Source organism: Balaenoptera borealis (genome assembly GCF_965194805.1).
Source record: "Balaenoptera borealis genome assembly, chromosome: 17".
In the NCBI taxonomy this organism is placed as follows: Eukaryota; Metazoa; Chordata; class Mammalia; order Artiodactyla; family Balaenopteridae; genus Balaenoptera; species Balaenoptera borealis.
Genome location: NC_138876.1, coordinates 3,150,097 through 3,165,394, shown reverse-complemented (window position 1 = coordinate 3,165,394; position 15,298 = coordinate 3,150,097). Strand labels below are relative to the sequence as shown.

The following is a 15,298-nucleotide window of genomic DNA, read 5'->3' as shown; positions in this document are numbered from 1 at the left end:
ACAGTTAGAGTAGCACCAACAGCTGCGGCCGACAGGCCCTGTGAAATCACAGGCGGGGCTGCGGAGACGGATCCACGGCTTCTATTTTAAGCCCAGGAATAAAAGCGTCACCGCCTTTTACAGTAAAGTGAGGACACGCGACCCGCTCCGGCCAGTTAGCGCCCGACCCCCAGTACGTTAGTCAGCGCAGCTGAAGAGACACACGAGTGCGGATCTGCACCTACGCCCACACGTGCACGTACCCTGGGGCCATCCGGCTCCAGGAAAAGTGAAGTGGGGGCCACGGACAGAACACGAGAGGGGAGGCACCCCGAGGTCGGACTCTAGCCCACTCTGTCCCCCGACACCCCGCGCTCCCAGCGGAGAAGCCAGCTCGTGCCGCTGGTGGCGTGGAGGAGAGGCCCCGCCCCTCTCCAGAACCCTGAGAGCCACAGCCCTCCAGAGCCGCTCTCTGCTGCAACACCCACCTGCTACCTTCCCCCGCTGTGTAGGCCCCCTCCTGCTCCCACCCGAGAGAGGCAGGAGACAAAAGCCTTCCTTTCCCTGTTGGGTCTGTTTGGCACAAAAGCATGAGCAACCAAGCTGCATGTTTATGGAGCTGCTTTCAAAGGGTCTGACACTGGGCCAGGCTGGGCTGATACAGAAATATGAACCTAAAGTGTTTTTTAAAAATAATTTTAGTTCACTGAACACAGGCTTCTCCTTTGCCTCTACTTTGTACACTTATTCGTCATTTGCTGTTTTGTTTCTCACGTAACCTGCTCCACCTCTCCACACTCGCTCCAACAGCGAGTCTGAGAAGCAAAGCAGCACCGGGGCCCCCACTCCCCGGCCCGGCCGCCCCAGGCAGTGCCCTTCGACGGGGAAAGGCTGCCACCCCCCGCCCTCCAAACGGAGCCCACGCCCCGCCCAGCCTGGCGGCGCGGCCCTCCCCGCGGTCCCTCTGCCCCTGCCCGTCCAAGGCCAGGTGCTTCCGCTCCCGGGCGGCCTTACTTGAGGTGGACCTCCGTGCACTGGCGCTGGGGGGCGAAGCACGCGATGGCCCACACCTTGATCTCAATGCCCGTGTGGAACTGCTTGTTCCTCATATCCCAAACGCCCTGGACAGGGGTGGCAATCGCTTTATTCTGCAAACGGCGAGAAGTTCAGAGTGAGAAGAAAATGGAAAACATATTCCTCTGACCTTGGATTTTGTCACTGTCCCTACTGCTGTTGGTCCCCTGACCAGACGGCAGCTCCTGAGGCTGAGAATGGAACCTTTGTGTAGACCCCCCATCTCTGAGCTGCCTGGCACCGCAGGGGTCCCGCAGGTGTGTGCAGGATGGATGCATGGATGGATGGATGGAGGAAGGACAGACGGATGGATGGAGGGGGGAGAGGCGGAGGGAGGATGGAGGGGTGAAGAAGTAGATTGTGGGGAGCAGGGGGGCCCGGAGCTCCATTCGCTCTCACGGGGAGCCTGGAGGAAAAGAAGTGCCTCACGACGCTCCAGGAAGGCTTCCTGTCTTCTAAACACGCTTCCGTTAATTCTACCTCATCCAGTGCCAGTGGGGCAGCCAGGGAAGGGACGGGGAGGGGAGCAAGGTGCTTCTTACCAGCGCTGTGCCTGGGAGCAGACAGGCCAGCTAGGACCGAGCCTACTGCTGCCCCCGCCCCACACACCACTGCCCGCAGTTGCTTAAGCTGTTCCCATTTGGGAAGAAAAAAACAGCAGATAATGCATCCACTTAATTTTGTCATCTCTCAACCAGAAAGGACCAGGTCTCAACACTGTCACCGAAGGAATCTCTGAACTGCCTTCAAGTGATTCTGGAGCACAAGGGATGGTCAGCAAGGGACACTGTGACTGGAGCTGTGTTGGCTGGACCTTTGTGTGCCCTGCAGAGAAAGCTCTTGAGTCCCACAGACTGGGCCTGAGTCAGAGAGAAGTCTTTGGCACTGGCCTCCATTTTTAGTTAGGGCCATGTGGAGGGGGCAGAGCTGTAATCCCAGGCCTGTGGGCAGCAGGCCCTGAAGGACAGGGCTGTGCCTGAGTTGCTGTCATTTACTCTGCAAAAGTGTTTTTTAATGAAAAACACGTTTTTCCTACTAAAATAAGCATATTGTAAAAATCAAACATTACAGAAATGAATGTTTTTGTTTTCTTATATTTTCTAAACTACTACCCAGCTCCTGCCAACCTCCTTCTATAAGACAGAGCCACCACCAAGTGTGGTGTTCCAGACTCAGTAAGTAAACACACACACACACACGGAGTTCCCACGGCAATGCACTCTTACTGTCCGAGTGTTTCTCAGCCTCAGTCCCACCGTGGACACGTGGCTGGCTGACTGCTCTGTGGCAGTCCTGTGCCCTGGAGGGTGCCAGCAGCCGCTGCCCATCAGATTCCAGCCTCCAGACATTGCCGGATATCCCTGGGGGACATTTAATGTTTTGTCTAACAGGACAATGGGTAGGGCAGGTGATGAGAAGTGTTTGCTCCCATTACAATGTTTAAGACATCTGGAAAAATTCATTCATTTAGAAGCATTAAAAAGTTTGGATCCTTACAATTCTAACATTCTTGCAAGGTTAGATTACAAGAGCTGCTTTGTTTTCCAGATGACTCCTGTCTTTACTAAAAGGTGGAAAGACGCTGGATATGCAATGTTGGTTTCACTAGGTAAGTCTCACTACTTCGGGCATCTCCTCACTGACTTGTGAAGGGGAATCCCCCTCTCCCTCCTAGGGCCACAGGGAGGGTTAAGAAGGTGCTGTGTCTGCAGTGTCTGAGCTCCCAGGTGCACAAGTGGGCTGAGAAGGAGCCAGGAGGCCTTGCTCAGAAGGCATCCTGCAGAGAACGGGGAGCAGCCCCCATGCCCACTGGCTAGGGTGGGGGTCCCCCCCACAAAGGAATACCATGCAACAGTCAAAAACAACAAGCCAGAGGTCACACACATTCCAAGATCTCCATGGGATCGAAGAGAAAATATTAAGTAAAAAAAGGCAAGGCACAAACGTGTATTTAATATGCAGCTATTTGCACAAGAAGGGGTGAAAAAAATATGTGAATAATCCCTGGAGCGATTTTACAAGGAGAATTGCCTCCTGGGAAAGTAACCAGGATCTGGGGAGAAAGAGATTTTTTTCCCTATAATGCTTTGTATCTTTTGAACTTTGAAACACTTAAAAAAATAGAACTTATATTTTAAAATAAGAAAGGAAAAAGTCCTGCAAACAAAACTGAAGGGACTTCCCTGGTGGTGCCGTGGTTAAGAATCCGCCTGCCAATGCAGGGAACAGGGGTTCAAGCCCTGGTCCGGGAAGATCGCACATGCCGTGGAGCAGCTAAGCCCGTGCACCACGACTACTGAGCCTGCATTCTAGAGCCCGCGAGCCACAACTACTGAAGCCCGCGTGCTCTAGGGCCTGCATGCCGCAACTACTGAGCCCGCATGCTGCAACTACTGAAGCCCGCGCGCCTAGAGCCCGTGCTCTGCAACAAGAGAAGCCACTGCAATGAGAAGCCCGCGCACCGCAGTGGAAGAGTAGCCTCCACTCATCGCAACTACAGAAAGCCCGTGCGCAGCAACAAAGAGCCAACGCAGCCAAACAAACAAACAAACAAACAAACAAAAACTAAAGCTTGCCACAGGCACTGAGGACTGGAGTCCCACTCCATCAGGTAAAAAGGTGTCAAGTCATGCAGAACGCAGGCTCCCACAGGTGCTCACTGACCCACAAAAGCCATGACCTTTGTTTTCTCTCTCTCTCTCTCTCTCTCTCTCTCTCACTCTTTTTTTTGGCTGTGCCCCGCGGCTTGTAGGACCTTAGTTCCCTGACCAGGGATTGAACCCAGGCCCTGGCAGCAAAAGCGCCAAGCCCTAACCACTGGACGGCCAGGGGATTCCCAAAGCTGTGACCTTGGAAGCTGAGCCCCACCACCTGCGCTGCGGCTAAGGGGGCGGTGCCAGGAGGAAAGGAGAGAAGAACTTCTTGTGAGCTCTAAGGGGCTCAAGGGTCAGGACCGTACTGACCAGAACCAGAGGTCAAATGGGCAAAAACAAACAAACAGAGCTGTGCCCATGACTAAACTGATGTACTTGCTCCCACATACCTCCAAAACAAAAGTTAGAAAGCAGAAAAGCGGCATGAACTTCTGGAGAATAACTCGTCACTGGCAGAGTATCTATCATACAAAGAATGATGCTTTTAAAATTTTGATGAGATAATAAAGTTTACCTTTTGAAAAGAAAAGGGGTGATTCAGAAAACTTTAAAAGGGTTAAGGAAACCAGTCCTTCATGAAGGCCCATAGCTGTTACAGGTTCACACTGGGGCAGGAAGAATTCTTTACCTTGACCATGGTCTACACCTCTGAGGGTGTGTGTGTGGGGGTCAGGTGCTGCGCCCCACCATCGACGTTCAGACACATACTCCCAACACCCACAAAACGCCCCACCCAGCCGTCTACCTACCCGGCCCCCGTAGAGGATGGAAGGCGGCTGGAGGACTCGCCCGGTCACATCGGTCATCTCGTCTTTGACCATGATTCCAAACTCACGAACATACGGATCTGTGTTAAAACTGGCACTTCTCATCTTGAAAAGGGAAGAAAGAAAAGGCACAGAGTCAGGGGTGGACTCTGCTTCCTTCCAGAAGCCGAGTCTGTCCAAAGCATCATGGGGCCTGGCCCTGGGCACCCTGAGCTGGCGTCCCCAGGGTCTCCCCACCCGAGGACTGGTCTGAGGATGTGACGCTCACCAATTTGCTAATCTCTTCCTGCCGATCGGGGGCTGACCTGGCAGTCGCTCTGATCATGGTTGAGGTCTGATTGTCGGTCAGCTTTTTTATACATCTCTGTCCCGCCACTATGTTACAGACCTACGAAGAAACGCAAGAACCGAGTGTCAGCACCGGGCTGGGGAGCGGGCGCGGGTCTGAGGCCAAGCGCGGGAGCTGGCGCCCAGCTCTGCCCGTGACACGTCTATTCGTCACGAGAGAACCGTGAAGCGCCACGCAGACGCCAGCGTGGAGGCTGTTCCTGAGATCCGCCAGGAACCGCAGGCGGGAGGAGGCCCTCTGGTCCGAGGCAGAAACCACCGGAGGAAACCCAGCACGACAGAAACGCGAGCCGCGAGCCGCGAGCCGCGCCGCTGAAAGCAGCACAGCCTCTGAGGCCACCCAGCAGCGGGGCGGGGTTGGCCTGTGTCCTCACCGTGGGCTGTGCGGACCCCCCGTCCTCAGACACGGGGGTGTAACGCAGAGCTGCCGGTGATGGGAAGGAAGTCTGCCTTCTGCACCAGCACAGGAGAAGCCAAACCAAGGGCCAGGTGTTTCAGTAACTGGACAAATACCGAGAATTTAAAACACTAACAGAAAAGACTTAAAAACTTGTGTCCTTGTTTCAGCATTTGATCTTTTCCCAGGCGAGGATTTTTCAAACCAGAAGTGAATTTTAGATTTCCTGAGCACATTTTCCTGGGTGCCAGGGGCCTGCTGGGCACACACATATGGTCTCGACCTTCACACGAATCCTGTAAGTTACCAAACTCATCTTATTAATGCAGAAACTGAGGCTGGACCACATCTGTTAACCTGTCCCAGGTCCCACAGTGGCAGGAATAACACGGTTTGGGCCTGGGGTGCCAGCGGGGCCCCTGCCCCGGAAGTCCTCCTCCCAGCCCACAGAGATAGAGGGAGGGGGACTTGCCTCTAGGGGAAGGTAGGTGTGTTTCTGCTCCTGTCCGACTTGTAAACACGGGAGGTGAGGGTAGCGCAGGACCAGCTTGTGCCTGTCCTTGAAGTACTGGGCCACAGTGCACTCGACCGTCTGCCCGCTCTCCTGCTGCAGCGGGAACCTGGGCAAGAAAGAGGCGGCTCAGGCCCGGAGCGTCCCAGGCCCCCAGGGGACGGGTGGCCGAGACCCACGTGCCCACTCACACAGGGGTGCTTTTGTGGGTCTGCTTTCTTAGGGCTGAAGAAGGTGGAGGGTGATTCAAAGCATCTCCCTGGGGGTCAAAACCAAATCATGCCCTCTGGCTTATCTGAACATTCCCAAGTCCCTAAACGTTCATTTTATCTCTGGAGTTGGGAAGTAAAAAACACCCGCACGCCTACAATATGCAATAATCACAAATGACACATACATCTAGAGTACATGGAAAGAACTCAGGACAAATGAAGACAAATCCAGAAAGAAAAGCCTGTGCACTTTCCAGCCGACCTCACACTGACTCTGAAAGTCGTTTACTGGCTGAGTGCTCCAAGTGTCCACCCCAGAAAACCTGAAACCTTCCAGAACAGGACAGTGAAAGGGAGAAGCCGGGTCTGCTCAGGCCTCCGCAGCCACATGTGGTGGGCTGAGGCAGGAGAGGCCCACGTGCAGGGGCGGGAGCGCACAGTGGCATCCTGCACTCACGGGGGCAGCCCCCATGCAGGATGGGGCCGAGGGCGCTGGGCACAGGGGTAGGGGACCTCTGCCGACTCCTTTGCTCTGCCCGGTGGGAGGAGGTCATGGGGACAAGAACACAGGCTCACCTTGCCCCTCCTGCTGCACAGGACCCTGGGCGTCTTGGTATAACCAGTACCCAGAGACACACCAGGCACTTCCCACGGAGCGACCGCGAAATAAACTAACGAGTCCTCACTGGACCCAGGAGGCCTCAAGGTGGGGTGAGGGGGCCACACAACCTAAGACAGCACTGCATCCGTGCGGCCAGCACACTTACTACGCGGACCTGGACCCCAAACTGTCTGTGAAGTGACGGGAGCTCAAGGCAGAGGTCGCAGCGTCGGCCTGGGCCGGGCCACGCTTGTGGATCCAGGCAGCGCTAACTGATCCCCACTCCCTCCCTGGACGCCACTCAGCACGGAGAACTGGAAAATGAACCAAAAAGACCTTCCCTCGCCTGTCATATTCAAGAAGGAAAACTGACGGCGAGCCCCGCCCCCTCCCGCCCATACAAGGGGAATTTCATTATTTTATTTCACGAGGTGAAGTGTGCTTTCGGAATTTTACAACTAGCATGAAAATCCTTTGCAGAAGTGATTGCTGCAGAGTTTGGACATCTGAGTGACAGTGAAGGTCAGAGCTGATAAGCGTTTGACAGGAAGGCCGTTTACGTTTGGTGGCTGGCGGGCCGCCTGGTCACGTTGCAGACGCGGTACTTCCTCTTCATCTGCCCACAGTGCGTTATCTCCACCTTTAGACCTGAGGACACACAGCAGCTGGGCTTCAGCATCAAGACTCGCCTGGGCCTGCAGCGCACGCCCCACTGTCAGCCCGCCAGCTTTCAGGGGAACCTCACCCACAGACCCACGGCGAGGACCTTCCGGGTGACCCTCGGGCTGGGCCATCTCACCCCCAGGGACGCCCCCTGCCCCAGGGACGCCCGGGCCAGAGGCAGGGTGTGTTCTCAAAGACGAGGGGCGACGTGGGCTCGGCTGAGAGCAGGCCGTCAGCCGTCTCGGCCTTCCGTGCTTCCTTTGGGGTTATTTTTAGCAACGAGCACTGCTGCCGGCCTTTGAACACCCCCAGGAAGGACAGGTGCAGAGGGGCCAAGCCTACAGGGCCTGCCAGCTCTCCGACGACGGGCAGAAGGACACAGCCAGGTCACTGAAACCTGGGCTGCGTTTTCTTGAGTGGAAACTTGGTTAAATGACAAGGAATCAACGTTCCGGAACGTCCTGAGAAACTGATTACACTAGTGCTGCAGCTGCCTGGCCCTCATAGCCGCGCCCGGACACTGCCGGGACACCCCACGCAGAAAGTCATTTAGAAATTGGCCCCGCTCTGGGAAGCGGGTGTCCTTGTCCTGCGCTGATGTGTCTCTGAGGGCTGGCTCCTCCCGTTGCCCCCTGCCCCCTCCCCTCGGAAACACGAAGGAACAAGAACTTGGGAAACTCGGGGCCATCCAGGTCGCATCCCTCATCCACCGCGCCGGGCAGCTAGTTACCTTTGATTTCTTTGGTAAACTTGACCCTTTGGGAATCTGTCAGAGGTTTTTGTTGTTCTTCAATACTTTTAAAATCCAAAACTTCACACACAAACTCGATTACTGGCTGTGCCTTATAAAACGCTGTTGCCGAGACTACAGGCGGGAAAAGAAGAGACAAAAGCCGAGACGTGACCTGGCCTGCCTGGCGAGGCCACTCCCACGGCCGCCCCGGCTCCCCCAGCTCCCCCGGCTCACGGACTCCGAGGGGCAGCGGGAGGGGTTGGCAGAGGCTAAAGTCACCCTCTGAGGAAAACGCTGCGGTTTAAAAACAAAACCCATCAGCCGATGACAACCGCAAGCCCGGGTTTTCTGGCACTTTCTGACCACCTTCTGGTCTCGGGCTCCCTGAAGCTTACTGTTCCCACGCGGGGTGCAACACAAAGGGGCAGCCGGGAACCCCCCCTCGGCCCCTGAGCCACAGGCTGTGTCTGTGGAGGGGGCCCCGCGGAGGCTCTGACGGTCAAGCGTGAGCGCCACTACCCTCCGTGCACGAGCAGTGCGGCGGGCCGGGCGCGTGCGGAGGGGCCTCGCAGCCCCTCACCCCCCCGACGGCGGCCGGGGCTCCGCTTACCGTCGATATTCAGCATCATCTTCCAAAGAGAAGGCCGGACGGACTGATGGAAGCCAAACCACACCTCTCGGCCCCCGCCCAGCGGGTTGGAGCAGCCCTCGGACGCCGTGAAGAAGGAGCGGCCCACGGGGGTGTACCTGGAACGGGAGCCTTGTCTAGGGAGGCCGGCGGGCACACGCCCCGCAGACGCTCAAGCCGCCCGCCTGTGTCCACGGCCAACGCGCAGGGGGCACGCAGGAGAACTTCCTCCCGCGAGCCGAGGACACAGGGGTCTGGTCGCACCTCGTGCTCCCCACGCGATCCTCCCACCGCGATGCCTCGCCCGCAGCCCTCGGGTCTGCACACAGCACTTCACCTCCTTCTAGGATGGGGCGGGCAGGGGTGCAGGTGCGGGCGACCACAGTCAGCCAGCCGGGCCGGTCCCGCCCGGGCCTCGGGGCGTCTGGCACGGAGGGCCAAGGACCTCGCGGAGACCAAGCACCCAGGCCCCGTTCCCTTTCCACCCGGCTCCTCTATAGGGGGGAGAGGGGGGTGCAGAGCTCGGACCCTGTCTCGGGGGGCAGCGAGGTCCACGTGAGGGAGCACCTACGCCCTCCCGGGGGGGTGACTGACGGTGCTCAGAGACGGAGGCCACCGCGCTCTCCAGGGCAGCGGCCGCGGCATCACCGAGGCTCCCCGAGGGAAGACCCTGTCGCCTACAGGCCGAGCCACCAACCAGGACACGCACACTCTTTGCTTCCCCCAGCCTCTTTCTCTATTTCCCCCAAACGAAAGACTTTCCTCCTGATTATAAAAGTAACATGGTGATTAATGCAAAGGAATTCAGAAAAAAAAAATCACAGTAATTCCTGCCACTCTTTTAAAGAATGGATTCGACATTTTGGCAACAATCCTTAAGAGCTGGGGTTTTTTGCACCCACCTGCCTTCCTCACATCAACAGTTCCAAGCAGTGACAGACTACATGCAGGGGCCGGGGACCCTGCCAGGAGTGACAGCCTGCCCTGTGTTTCGAGAACACCAGGGTCCCCTTTAAATCTAACACGGCCCTTCAAGGAGACTCCTCTTACACTTACACCCTCCCCTCAAACCTTAGAGTTCTGGTCGGTATTGGGAGAGTTCAGTACGAAGGTTCGTTTCAGTTTTAGGTTCTCCTCCTTTCACTTAATCGTTCAAAGAGTTCCTGAGGCCCTACTGTGCACGACACCTGGGGAAGGAAGAGGCGTCCCACACTGGAAACCCGAGCGGTGGGTGTGGCTCGCACACGGCTGTCACGTGGGGAGCGGGTGTGGCCCTGAGCCTCCATCCGGTCAATCACGAGCCATCAAAGTGTCCTCCTACCCTCTGCCTCAAGAAGTTCAAGTGTGGTGGTTAGTGGAAAGTAATCCCACCGAATAAAGCCCAAGTGTGTGGGTGTGCGTGCTTCCCGCAGTCCTGAAAGGCTCCTGCTCGTGGCGGAAGCCAGGCAAGCACAGAACCTGGAACGTGACTCCTGAGTGCGAGGGCGACTGAGAAACGGGACCAAGCTCGCACGTTGGGTGGAGTGAGCGGTGCACCGCGAGACAGGCAGGCAACCTTTGTGTGCTTGGCGGAGAACCCCAGCGATTTCTTTTTACATTACAGCTTTTCCCGAGCTGGCGTCGCCACTGCTTTCATCACAGAAACCCCTACGGCCGTCCCCGCCCTGTCCCCGAGAACCAGCGCCTCCTCAGACAGAGGCCTCAGGCTTCCCGGTTCCCACCTCGTGGACGGTCCTCACCTCATGGACGGCAAATGCCTCATAACCACGTCCAGGGCCTGGATCGTCTCGAAGGGGACGCTGGGCAGCCGCCCCGAAAGTGCATCGTGTAACGCCTGTAAGCTCACGCAGGACACCCACTTGATGGACACCTTGAAGATGCGGTCCTTCCCTTCTCCTGGCAACGTGACCTCCAGCTCCACCTGGGAGGGGATCCAGAGCACAGTTACTCACGCTTCCCTCTTAAGAAGCTACAGGGAGGTCAAGGGTGGTGGGTCAGCTTCCAGAACCCCCAGGCTAGGGAAGTTCAGCCAGTCCTTCATCCAAGCACGGGGGTGGGGGGGGGGGCGCACTCAGCCCCTCCTCCAGCGGCCAGTGACTGAAGCACAACGGGAGTCCTTCCCACCACGGAGGTCTAGTGCTTCCCGAGCCCGATCCTGCACACGGTGGCAGCCGGGAGAGGCGAGGGGCCAAGAAGGCGTCCTGAGGCCGCACAGCAGCTGATCAGCTGGGGCCTGGGTCAGCCTCTCTGAGGAGGGCACCCCAGGAAGAGGAAAGCAGGGAGCAGGCACGAGCCTAGGCTGCTCCTGGGACAGAGGAAGGGGGCGTGGGCAGCTCACTGGGGGTCCTGGGGAGTTACTCTTTCTCCAGTGGGACTGAGAAAACTGCAGTGGCTCTGGGGGTTCCTGTTTTCTGGGTCCCTTAAGAGTCCAGGAGCTAGTTTTGCAGTGAATAAATCATGAACAAAAGCCTTCTCAGAACAGACATGAGGTAAAACAGAGCAAAACGCTAACAACAGCCTAGATGGCTGTGCATCCTCCAATGCCTTCGACGTTTCTGTCTGATTAAACTTGTCCACAATGAAACGTGGGCAGATCGCAGGCACTGAATGACGCATGTGGGCAGTGGGGACAAGCCAGGCTCTTCCCCAGGCAAACAAGCCCTGATGCTGTTCCAAGGGCTGTCTATGCCCATCTGTGCAACAGGAAAGCGCTGCGGTACCAGCATCGCCAGGTTCAAGATGGCAGAGAAAGTAGCTTCAACTACCACAAGACCAATCAGAATTTCCTGGGAAGAAATTTAAATTCTCAGAATATTTACACAATAGCACTCAATGTTTACAACAGCCCTTTCCAACAGAACTTCCTGTGATAATGGAAACAGTCTTTTCTTGAGCTGACCAGGACAGAAGCCACTGGCCACTTGTGGCCACTGAGCACTTGAAATGTGGCTGGTGAGACTGCGGAACTAAAGTTTTAGTTTCATTAACTTCTAGTAGATTTGAGTGCACATAGCCGCGTGCAGCTAGTGGCGGGTGTTCAGGACAATGGTCCAAGGTGCGCCCTCTGGAGCCAACGCTTGACGAACAGCAAATCCACTTCTCTCCCCGCCTCCCAGTAGGTCCTTCGGCCCTCACCACGCCCACCCACCCTGCTCCACGTGATGCCCAGACCCACCTTTACCCAGTCCCTTCACTCCACCACTGAAACATTAAATTATTATTTGGTGACTGACTAATGCATCCTGAGCGTCACACACACAGACCCCACTCAGTTGACGACTGAAGCAAGTCTGATATTTGCTGATAATACTTCCCCATGTTTATGGAACATCTATTGGTAGGGCACAGACTATATACTTTATCCTTAAACACGCAAAAATCCCAGCAAGGGAGACTTGTTCACCATGCTTTATACAAAAAACACAGACCCTCAGACTTACAGTCCAGCCCGAGGCCACACAACCGTGAAAGGGCAGACGTGGGACTGGGAGCCAGCGGGGCTGCTGTCAAAGGCCCTTCCACTCACCACGTGATGACCGGGGTGGGGGGAGGGGGGCTGAGAGGTCCTGGCACCAGCCCCGCTCATTCATTCACGCCCTCCTTCCCCCGTCTCACCCGGCAGCCTGTGCTCGGCTCCTCTGCTCACTCTCCACTCTCAGGGGCTCCCTCCCTCACGCACTTGCTACGCCCCATTCAGACATCACCGGGGCAGCAACTAGACTGCACACTGAAGCCCCCTGCACACCTGTGTCCGAGGCGTGCTCCAGCACAGGCCCACACAGCAAGCCTGACGGCCCCAAAACGGAAACGGCCCGAGGTCCATCGAAGGGAGAACAGAGCAGTGAAAAAGGAACACGTTCTTCACAGTGGATGGATTTCAAGCATCTAATACTGAATAAAAGTGGCAAGCCACAGAGGGACACTGCAGTATGATTCATCTCGGGGCAAAACATATGTTAAGGATGCACACACAGCTGATAAAACCAGTCAAGAAAGGGTCCATTTAACCCAGGTCATCAGGATGGTGGCCATGGGGGAGGGCGCTGGGGGAGGGCTTGAGTGTGGACCAGCAGAGACCTGCTCGCACGTCAGCAGAGGGGGTAAGCACTTCCGCCTATTCAGAAATGGTGCACCAAGGACACGGCCAACAAGTGGGTGGAAACGGCACGCTAGTTTCCATCTCCCACACAGACGTGTACAGCGGGCACTTCACGCCTACCGCACACGTCTCCACCCAGCAGCGCCTGGCGTATCTAAAGAACAATTCTGTGAACAGGAGCTAATTAGACGCTTGTCAATGTCATTCTTTAAAAATGCCTCTATAATCCAACTGAGTGGGATTCAGAGGGGCATATTTTCCTTTAGCAAAAGGTACTTCCAATTTTTTTTTTATTTATTTTTTTAAAAACACCCTTCCTTTACTTATTTATTTATTTCTGTAATTTATTTATTTTTGGCTGCGTTGGGTCTTCGTTGCCGTGCACAGGCTTTCTCTAGTTGCGGTGAGCAGGGGCTACTGTTCGTTGCGGTGTGCGGGCCTCTCATTGCGGTGGCTTCTCTTGTTGCGGAGCACGGGCTCTAGGCGCGCAGGCTCAGTAGTTGCGGCTTGCGGGCTCTAGAGCACAGGCTCTGTAGTTGTGGCGCACGGGCTTAGCTGCTCTGCGGCACGTGGGATCTTCCCGGACCAGGGCTCGAACCCGTGTCCTCTGCATTGGCAGGTGGATTCTTAACCACTGCACCACCACGGAAGTCCTCTATTTTTAAATAGATTCTAGACCAGCCTCCTCCTGGCCCCCATAAAAAGGGAACAGAATAAGCTCGAGGCTCTACAACATTCTCTGTCAGTCACGTCTCAAGAGGCCAACTGGTACAGGCATCTAATATCTTAGGGATGATGGAGATTTCAACAGAAATGTCACTCCAGGGGCAGGGTGGCACCGGGCTTCAGCTGTGACACGAGCCCAAAAGCAGTCCTCATGTCCGTCGGGGCTGCCGGCCACTGGACTCGCTCCGCACACCAAGACACTTCAACCTCTGAGCGTCCTGAAGCTCTTGGTCCCAACCACGCAGCATCCAAGGGCAGCGTACCGGCCCCCAGCTCTGTGACCTCTGTGGCCCCTTTGGGTCCCGCCTGTAATACGGGACAGGTGGGCGGCCCACGCGCCGCACAGATGCCTGTGCCAACCGAGGACGCCGGCAGCCCAGAAGCTGTGACACAGGAAGGCGACCACTGCCAGCTTTTGAATATGGACAGCGTTAGCAGGGGCGCCACCCAGGCTTGGAAAACGGTGAGGCAGATGTGAGAGTCAACGTGTCCAGGCAGACCACGGCCACACACTCAGTCCCTTCTGGCTGAACGTCACCAGGGCGACAGACTGGAACTGGGGCCGGAAGAGTCCCGCTTGGTGCCGCCGCCGTGCAGCTCGAAGCAGCGCCGACGAGAGCAGGGAAGGCGTGCGCCGCCAGGGAGCAGCAGCCATGGCGCCCAGCGGGCTTTGCTCGTCCAGATGTGGCTGCCATCCGTCCCTGAGGAAGGCGTGACAGCGCGGGCAGGGCCTCGGGGCTGCCAGGCTCCACGCAGGTCTTCTGTGACCGGCACAGCAACGGATCCCGTCAACGAGCAGCCCGTCCCCAGATGACCCGGGACAAAGCGCTGGGAGACGGCCGGGAGTTCAGTGACCGCGGCAGGAGAGCGACAGGTCCAGGGAGGGGCTGCGCTGCTGAGGAAGCCGCGCTTGCCGAGCGCCTCCACCCGCCGACGGGCCAGAGCACGCGGACAAATGCCGCAGGCCCGGGCCTCCCTGGTGGCGCAGCGGCTAGGAACCCGCCTGCCAATGCAGGGGACACGGGTTTGAGCCCTGGTCCGGGAAGATCCCACACGCCACGGAGCAACTAAGCCTGTGCACTACAACTACTCAGCCTGCGCTCTAGAGCCCGCGAGCCACAACTACTGAGCCCGCAGGTCACAACTACTGAAGCCCGCGTGCCTAGAGTCCGTGCTCCGCAACGAGAGAAGCCACCGCAATGAGAAGCCCGCGCACCGCAACGAAGAGTAGCCCCTGCTCGCCGCAACTGGAGAAAGCCCGCGCGCAGCAACGAAAACCCAACGCAGCCAAAAATAAATAAATAAATAAAATTTATTAAAAAAAAAAAAAATGCCGCAGGTTCACTGGAGGGACCCTCAGTCCGAAGGCAGCAGGACTGCCTGAGGGGCAAACGAGGCCGAGCAGACCCTCCACCTGTGGGCTCGCCAAGGAGGGGGCCCCAAGGACGGCTCCCTGGCCCCCAGCGCCTCTGCCCTCCCCTCCTGCCCCTCCTCAGACCTCCGACCCTCCACGTGCAGAGGCCTCACCGCCCTGCTCGGACTCTGCAGCCCGTCACCCCAGGTCAGCAGTCGCCAGCGGGGCACAGGCAGCCCGGCTCGCGGTCCGGGGCCCGGCGCAGGGGGAGAAGGCGCGCCGGGGACTCGGAAGGCTGCAGTGGCCTGCACGCATGGTCTGCTGCCCACGCGAGCGCACGCCTGGCCTCACGGGACGCCTCCTTCTCAGGAGGAGACGCTCACACCTTCCCTGAATAGAAGCAGAGAGGCTGTAGGTCCAGGAAGCTGCAGACCCGAAGGCGGAGGGCTGGAGCCAGCACCAAGGACAACAAATGACACACATTCCCATCTGCAACTCACGTCCCATTCCTGCTGAGGAGGGTCCAGAAGTTAAGCCCCAGCCTGGAGCAGC

General features: G+C 57.2%; 1 protein-coding gene across 8 annotated transcripts in view; it reads right to left on the bottom strand.

The window, feature by feature from the left end:
* AGO2 (argonaute RISC catalytic component 2) overlaps nucleotides 1–15,298 on the bottom strand; it is a 108,047-nt gene that overhangs the window by 27,107 nt on the left and 65,642 nt on the right. For all 8 annotated transcript variants that reach the window (XM_082364639.1, XM_082364638.1, XM_082364640.1 and 5 more), the window contains 8 exons: nucleotides 10,307–10,488; nucleotides 8,550–8,686; nucleotides 7,937–8,071; nucleotides 7,104–7,191; nucleotides 5,692–5,839; nucleotides 4,743–4,862; nucleotides 4,457–4,579; nucleotides 994–1,127 (listed from right to left, as the gene is read on the bottom strand). In XM_082364639.1, the coding sequence (XP_082220765.1) occupies nucleotides 994–1,127; nucleotides 4,457–4,579; nucleotides 4,743–4,862; nucleotides 5,692–5,839; nucleotides 7,104–7,191; nucleotides 7,937–8,071; nucleotides 8,550–8,686; nucleotides 10,307–10,488 (1,067 nt within the window). The remainder of the gene's footprint in view (nucleotides 1–993; nucleotides 1,128–4,456; nucleotides 4,580–4,742; nucleotides 4,863–5,691; nucleotides 5,840–7,103; nucleotides 7,192–7,936; nucleotides 8,072–8,549; nucleotides 8,687–10,306; nucleotides 10,489–15,298) is intronic.